Raw genomic sequence first — 8,310 nt, forward strand, 5'->3', positions numbered from 1 at the left:
GTAATGTTATTTAGAGTCTATTTAATAACCTAATTTAGTATTTGAATTTAATGAATTCAGATTTTAATATCTTCAAATGCATTTTGATAATAAAAAATTGAACATCTGAATTAATTAAATAGCACTGAATTTTTTTGGCAAAATTTGCTTCTAAAAATAAGCGATAAACTATTTACTTATCACTTAATGTGATATATAGATAAATGTATCACATTCCCTACTTAACAATTCATTAACTTAATGGATTCATATTTCAGATTTCAGTTTAGGTGTTTAAAATACTCCTCTTTTTTCCTGACATTTTTGGGCGGGCTATAATATTATTCTGTTATAAATCCCACCAATTGTAAATTAGTTTGTTGATTGTATTACTCCCACCATTGTCAGTTCCTTGTAATCATATAAAAAAAAAAAAAAAATTCACGAGTTCAAACCATAAGTCGTAGTGTACAATAACCCAAGGAAGTTTTAAAATGATGTGTTACAAATTTAGTTCATTCTCAGCAAAGGGGCCGAAAGAAACGAAGTACAGAATATGAGTGCAAGAACAACTAAAATTCATCCACAAATTCTTGGAACTGTCCAAGTTTGTGGTGTCATAGTCTTTTCTTCATTTGGCAATGCCATGTATTTTTTCCAATCCTCAATTAACATCCTAAGATCATGAATTTTATTGTCTAGACCAATACAACAATTCGCATGCATAGTGCAAACAAGATTAAGATCTTTACTAGGCTCACAAAATCCACCGTAGAAAGCTGTGTCCAAGAACCTAATCTTGAGCCCAATCTCATTGATGAAGGGGTCAAACTTGATCCCATTAAGCACATCTTGATCATGTTGACCAGGAAATCTGTCTTTTGATGTGTACCAAAACTTGTAAAATTGGATTGTTCGGTTATTCGATTTCACATAGTTAAATCCTCCATTTGGAGAGTTGTTCAGGTCAGTAGAGGTGTACCAATAATGATCGCATGCAATTTGAAAATCTGCATCTGAATACAAATGTGAGAATGGATCTCGAAACCACATGACATCGGCATCCTGGTAGTAAAATTGAGCAACGAGTTAAATACTGATATAAAGAATAGAGGTTTTAGGTTCAAATTCCTGTGTTTCCTCTTCATGTATTAAATCTCATCCATCTCCTGCTAGAAAAACAGAGTAAAATGAATAAATAGTAAAAGTAAAGATAAAAGATATTACCGTGAAAATGAAGTTGTATTCCATCTTAAGAACAGTGTGCAGAAAATCAATCCTTCTCCACATCATCTTCAAATAATCTTGGCTCATAAAATGTGCCTCACCAGAAAAATCCACGCCTTCAGTGGTAACTGAATGACAATGAGGGTGTACTTCCGTGCAGTGAGAGTACGCCTTCTGGTCCAAAGCCAGAACTACTACGTGATTCAACAGCCATTGTGTTCCATTTCCAATATTGAAGCTCTCAAGAAAGAGATCAAATATTGAATTTGGTGCTGTCCAAGCTGCATTTAGTGTTGTTAGGATAACGGTTTTGTCCTCCATGGCTGCTTTTCTCAGTACTATCTCCAACTTGGTTGCTTCATTTTCTACTTTATCCTAAATTAATGAATAATAAATTTGGAAAAACGAGGTTACATGTAAATTTAGTTGCCAATCACATGTGATTGAGAATATTAATGAGGTTAAATTGGAAAAACCTAGGGAGAGGAATGAAGAAAGAAAGGAAAAAGAAAAATAGTTAACAATATGATCAACTACTTTGTTTTTTTTTTTTTTTTGACATTTTAAGAACGAGGATTCGATTTCTTGCTGCATCTACTTTTCTTTAAAGAAAATCCAGCTTAGACCTCTCATATTGATATTTTTGACCACAAAATCAATGGTCCGAAATAAGTTTTCATAAGATTTCCCTTAAAACCAGCAAGAACGACATATAAAGAGAGAGAGAGAGAGAGAAAGTGTGTGTGTGTGTAATCAGCAAATAGAAAACGTTGATGGCATCTCTCTTTTCTTTTTTCCAAATTAGATTTCTTTTTACATATTCTTATTTTTTAACAAATAAAAAATTCTTCTATCCAATACTTTCCTTTTCTAAAATTTGTATTCCTAAAAAAAATCAAAATTTGATAACATTAATGTTCTATTATTTTTTACATATCGCGATTCTACATTAATTTTTATCTTTTTTATTTGTCATAATTTATCCTAACCAAAAATTTTTAGATCAAAAAGTCGACGAAATTAATTTTGTTTCTTTAGTTTTTGTTTGTCCATTCTCTAACTATGATTTAAGATTGATTGAGAAAAGTAAGAAGAGAAAAGAAAAATAAAAACTTATCATAATAGAGGTGTAGTTTTGTTTCCTACTAAGGTTAAGTGAGAAAAATTTAAAGGATTTTTTTTTTCCTTAGGGGAGTTTTTGTGATTTATCCTTTAATAGAAATGGAAGCTTCCATGAAAATGAAGTACAAAGACAGCAGCCCAAATTTGCAAAAGTCATAAAAAGTTTGGCCAATTCCATATGAGATGTCAAGATCAGTGTTTAATTCCAGCTTCTCATATTTCCATTCCCACGTTCTCAAACTTTGCAACTAAATGGGCTGGTTTCGAAGACTATTTACGTGGCCTTGATCTTCACGTTAGCGTAAGATCCTTTATTCCTACGAAGGTTTTTTCGGCCAGGGGGGTGTGGGGCTTGTGCGTGTTGATTGGTTTGAAGAAACATAAAATTATATTATGTGGTACACAAAACTCCTATCAAGCTAGCTAAATTAAGTTAGGTCTGCTTCGTACGCAAAACTCCAATCAAGCTAAGCTAGGCTAATTCAGTTTGGTCTGCTGTTTTTTAGCTTCGATTAGATTAATGCACTTGATTCTTTGACTTATTTGAACTGTCCAATTGATTGAGCTAAATGGTGGAAAAAAATTAATGCATGGAAAGATAATCTAACAGAAGCAAAAAAAAAAGAAAAGAAAAAGTCTTCCATTGAAAGGTATAGGATTATTTTCTTCATCTGCCAATCAATCCAAAGTATTGAAACCCAAAAACGAAAGGAAAAAAAACCGACCAAAAACTCGAATTCTGGTCTAATCCGTTGTTATGTACTTATTTGGCTTTTAAGTGCAAATGTGCAATGTTAAAGGCGTAAACGCGTCAATCAAGGTTCATATAGGATATTAACTTAATTTGTAAATCTAAATACCAAAATCAAACCCAAAAAATCCACCACATTGATTGTATAGCTAAAAAAGAATATTCAATCGCACAAGTCATCATCGGATATACTTATGGATACAATAAAAAAAAAAAATGGAATTACTCTCCTTCATGCATGCATGGCAGATAAAAGATAACTTACCGGCGAAGGTAGGTTTTCTTGAACAGTATTGTTTGTCGTCATCGGAGGAGATAAATTTGCCTGACTAGTCAAGTCATTGTTAGCAGTTGCAGATACATTTCCTTGCAAGATGTCAGTCGGTGGAGGTGACAAATTTCCGGCATCGGAAGATTTTCCTTGATCAGAAGAAGGCAACGAAGATTGGTTTGCTTTTGTAGATTCCTGAGATGCACTGCTACTGGGAAATGGATTATAGGAAGCGGGCAAGAGATACTGTACGTGATAAGGGGAATGATAAAGGACGAGGCACGCTACAAGGGCCGCAATGGTTAAAAGGGCTATCTTGATGATGCTTTTAGTAGAGAAATTGTGGTGGTTCTGGTGGTGAAGGAGGTGGTAGCCGCCAGGTTCTGATGGTTTCTGATCATTTTCACCGGTGATCCTGCCATCTTCCACATCCATCGGAACTATTCAACTCAAATTGGATGTGTGTGATGATGGGGGGTCAGGTAAATTAAATCATCTCTCAATCTATATAGACTAATCAGATAACGAAAGGTCAACAATAATTTTCCAAAACTAATTGAAAGTCGTCGGTTGAAATTCTAACAGCTAGTCATTAAAGAATAGGCTTAAGAAAAATAGTAAGTTCTTGTACAATTTATATGTTTGGCTAATACACCAAATCAAATTAAAATATAGGAGTTTTTTTTTTTTTGATAATTAAAATATAGGAGTTTGTTTAATGAGGAAATTTTGTGTAGTTGAGCCCGGTTAGATTTCCAATTGGTATGGTTTTCTCTAGTACAACTGTTTCTCTTTTCTTTGGTCCGGTTAGATCTCTAATTGTTATGGTTTTCTCGTTAGTTTTTAACTATTGCACCTTCTATTTTTAGGTAAACACAAGATTTTATCAGTTGAAATCTATTCTTTTGGCTGCAATGTAATATTAAATTCTTTTACCTGGTGCTGCCATATTAACGACTATTTGGAGAGTTTGATAACTTGGAGATAGCCATATTTTTATGTGTATTTTTCCCTTGATCGTTACCCGGGGGAAAAATTAAAAAACAAAAGTTTAATAATTGAGAAACTAAGTTATCATTGACCAACACAAATTGTATATATATATAAAAAAAAAATCTCGTGATAGCGAATTTTAAGTTTATATATGTTAAATATAAAATTCGTTTTGGGTTTTGATTAAGACTAATGATGAGTTCACTCCCATAATAATCACCAATTTCATTTTAATTGAGCGAATAGAAGAAACCAAAATGGTGTGTTTATCAAGTGGTCGAAATTGGAGTAGAATTTATTGGGCATTAGCAAAGAATTAGATTGCAGATTTGATTTTGTAGGCACGTCGACCAAAAAATAAACAAATACGTCAAAAAAAATGTTTCAATTTCTACAAAAATTAAATAAGAGAAGAAGTCCATTTTTTTTTTTTTTTGCATTAGAAAAACAAGCAAATAATTGCCTCTAGTTTGATTCCCAATTATTATGCATGACAACCAAACTTATCAAAGACTCTTATAAATAATCAAGAGGCCTATTTAACAGAACCCGAGAAAGAATATAAAGAAAAAACAAAACTTTATATCTTTAAATAATTCACTCAAGTTGTTGGCTCCACGTATAGAAAACAAATCCTGGGGAAGACTTTCGAGAGACGCCAAAACTGCTGACAAGTTTTATAATCGCTCTTTTTTTTTTTTGAACTTTATTATTAATACGGAAATTTCTTGGAGGCAATAACTGGCCGTGCATGTTTTATTAAGCCAATGACTAGAAGTTCCTATTATCTTAACAGGGAAATCAGGAAACGCATTGAAAACGTACGCCTGCATGCGATGCCAACTTCTATGGCCAACGGCACGCTTTCTTCACAAGAAGCGACGACTTAAACACTAGATCTAGCAGGTCAACCAATAGCATAACTCAAAACTAGGGTGATTTATATGCTCTTTATATTCGATTCATGCACTTTTGTTGGTAATTGATCCAATTGGCCGAAGCAACTTCGATCCCTCTAACCTAGTATATATAGAAATGCATCATCTGGTTTAGAGCTGAATGCTCCTCTGATATATGTTAGAATAAGAATAGTATAAATATTGTCGATTAAACAAGAAATTGGCCCATTGCATATGTTGTTTGTGGATCCATGTCTAAATTATTTTTGCAAAACAGAGGGATCAGCTCACAATTCCCTCAACAAAACCCTTCTCAAGCTTAAGTCAACTATATTGCTGTGAATAATAAACAAAGTCGTCCAAAATTCTAAAACGAAATGTCAAATGACCTTATAGGAAGAAGGAAAATGATATCTTTTATGTGATAAAAAGCATAAAAGATGATCCACCTTCTTGTTTTCAACTGTAGTTTAGGTATTCTTTTTTTTTTTTTTCAATTGCTTATTATAGTTGAACTCATAGGAAGAAAATACAAGTTATGATAGGATGGTGTTATATTGAAATTCGGAACTTTTCACGAGAGCTGTCCTAACAGTATAGGACCACCCGAAAGCAGGCTTGGTATGGACCAGGTTGTTGGAACTTGGAAGCTTGCCCAATCCATGTTTACCGACAACAGCATCAGTGTAGATGAAAGTTTGAGTGTTGAGTCTGCAAAGTAAAGGATACGAATGTCCTCTCGAGTCTTCTCATCATGAGTAATATTCATCTGGCTTCCTTGAACTCATGCCACTCTTCCACAGCTTTCTTTGAAATTAGGCTCCCTTCTTGTTTCTGATCATTGGTTTAAAAACAGTTTTCTGATAGTTGATTTCATTTCTTCCTTAGTCTTGAATAGTTATAAAACTTATGACGATTAACTGCAACGTAAACTTTTTATACACTGTTGATCTAAGAATAAATGGCTTTCATGAAAACAAAAAAGCAAAAATAACAAGGAATCATCAGTCTAATAACTATTCCTGAGAAAGTCAGTATACTTTACTTGACTGGAGGATGAAGATTTTCTGTGGTCCATTGCATCCTTTAAAAAGAAAAGGAAAAAAAAAAAAAAAACTAAAGGGATTCTTAGCACACTGAAAACGAAACATCTTGCATGTACATTTCCTGCTATGTCGTACCTCCACTTCCTACGAGTCTATGACCACCAAAAATAAAAGGCAAGAATCTACAACAATTTTTTGCACATATTGTTCCATGTCTTAGAGAAATTAAAGTATATTTGTTATAGCAATTGGACTTCTTTCAAATTCATGAAAGAATTCCATTTTAATTTTACTAGCACATAAGATACTTGGATGATCAATGTTTGCATACGTGAGAGATTCTCCATTGTCCATTCCGTTATCTAAGTTATAGTCATGGCTTTCCATTCCATTGTACGTATATATGATTACATCCTAAATTTTTCTACTTCTACCCTTTTCCTGACCGGATTTTTCATTATAAAAGCATTGAAATTTTGCTTATCAAAAAGAAAAGAGAAAGAGAAGAAAAGATTTTCCTTGTGCTTAGAGAACACTTTCCATCAATCAAACTTTACTTATTTCATACATATTTTCAAAGTTCATTATTTATCAAAGTTTTTTGATAGAAAACAAGAACAATTTTATTAGTTAATGAGATTGCTGGAACTCATCCAGTACCCCTAATTTGACAAAGCTCAATGGGGAATTTCAAAGAGATTCTGTAAGGATAACACCTCAAAGGATTACCAATTTTTTAATTGTTTACCAAAGTGAATTATTTAAAAACAAGCAAAGGATTTCAAACTGTCTCGCAGGTAGATGAAGACCGGGAAATTCCAAACTGTCCATGCCCATGGTGGGCTGACGAGCTAACCTTGTAAAATTGGGTTGAACCCAATTACATATGGCTCCAATTGAACTAGTCTCGACAAAGACTAACAAGAAGCCCTGATCCAGAGTCCATTCGAAGGTTTTCATTTTTCTTCGATTATACACTATTTTTCAGTTCATCAGTAGGTTGTTTGATAAAAGTTGTGAAGGCTTGAAGTTGGCATACATCACAAGACTTGGAAGTAATGGCTACAATGTTGGATTGTTAATTTCTTTATGCTTTTTCTGACTGGAAATTCTGGATGCTGGATTCTCAAAATTCTCCCTTCGTTGCTGCTTTCTCTGAATCCTGTATCTTTACCTTCTTGTCTTCCTGGTATATAGATGGTGTACAACGTCGAGGAAGGCAACATATGGCTTCAATTCTTGTTCAAATCTATGATTTCTGACATGGTCAGATGGCCTCAAATTGTTACGTTAAGACTTGAGGCTTCTTTTTTTTTTTTTTTTTTGAGGGTCGTTAAAACTTAAGACTACTACAAATGTGTTTTGCCAACTATTGGTCTTTAAGAATTCTATATAACATCTACACAAACTACAAAATAGATACTTAAAAAGAAGTGTCTCAAGCTAAATATCTAAATCCGTGGGGTCGGGTTGCATTGTAAGGTAGAAGAAATGGTAAGTAGGAAGTTCTAAATTATAAACCTTTCACTTGTCCAAAAAAAAAAAAATCATCTAACCTTGCCATTAGTCCATGTCATGCCTAAAAAGTAAAATTTTTTATCGATTTGGCTAACTGGTGCATAATGGATAGTTGGATACTGTTAAGAGGGGTATCAAGCGTTAATTCTTTTGAGAAAATGTAGTTAATTCGATAAATATATTTAAATACGAAGGATGCAATAATGATAATTATACGTATTCACGTGATAAGTTAAACGTAACATAAATGTGTGTTAATAGTACTTAGTGGAGACCCATTAGAAAAATCTAACTTTTTATATCAGAGTATCAATTAGAAGATCTCAAACGACATCTTTGTAGCGAGACATTTTATAATTGCAGATGAGCTGAAATCAAGGGGTTTATCATCTTACATGTTTGGCTAGCATCCAAGATTGGGCAGTATAACATCCTAAAATCCCGGTACCTCTGCCTACATCCAACATGTTCATGCCGTGGGATGTTAAGATTTAAAATCATTGT

General features: G+C 33.4%; 1 protein-coding gene across 1 annotated transcript; it reads right to left on the minus strand.

The window, feature by feature from the left end:
* Positions 1-521: 521 nt before the first annotated feature.
* LOC113763932 (uncharacterized protein At4g15970-like) lies at positions 522-3,789 on the minus strand. The gene is made up of 3 exons (XM_027307928.1): positions 3,345-3,789; positions 1,207-1,581; positions 522-1,044 (listed from the first exon to the last, which is right to left on the minus strand). Exons 1-3 carry the CDS (start codon positions 3,783-3,785, stop codon positions 559-561), a joined length of 1,302 nt encoding a protein of 433 aa, XP_027163729.1. The 5' UTR covers positions 3,786-3,789; the 3' UTR covers positions 522-558.
* Positions 3,790-8,310: the final 4,521 nt, after the last annotated feature.

The sequence above is a fragment of the Coffea eugenioides genome, chromosome 2 (genome assembly GCF_003713205.1).
Source record: "Coffea eugenioides isolate CCC68of chromosome 2, Ceug_1.0, whole genome shotgun sequence".
Lineage (NCBI taxonomy): Eukaryota > Viridiplantae > Streptophyta > Magnoliopsida > Gentianales > Rubiaceae > Coffea > Coffea eugenioides.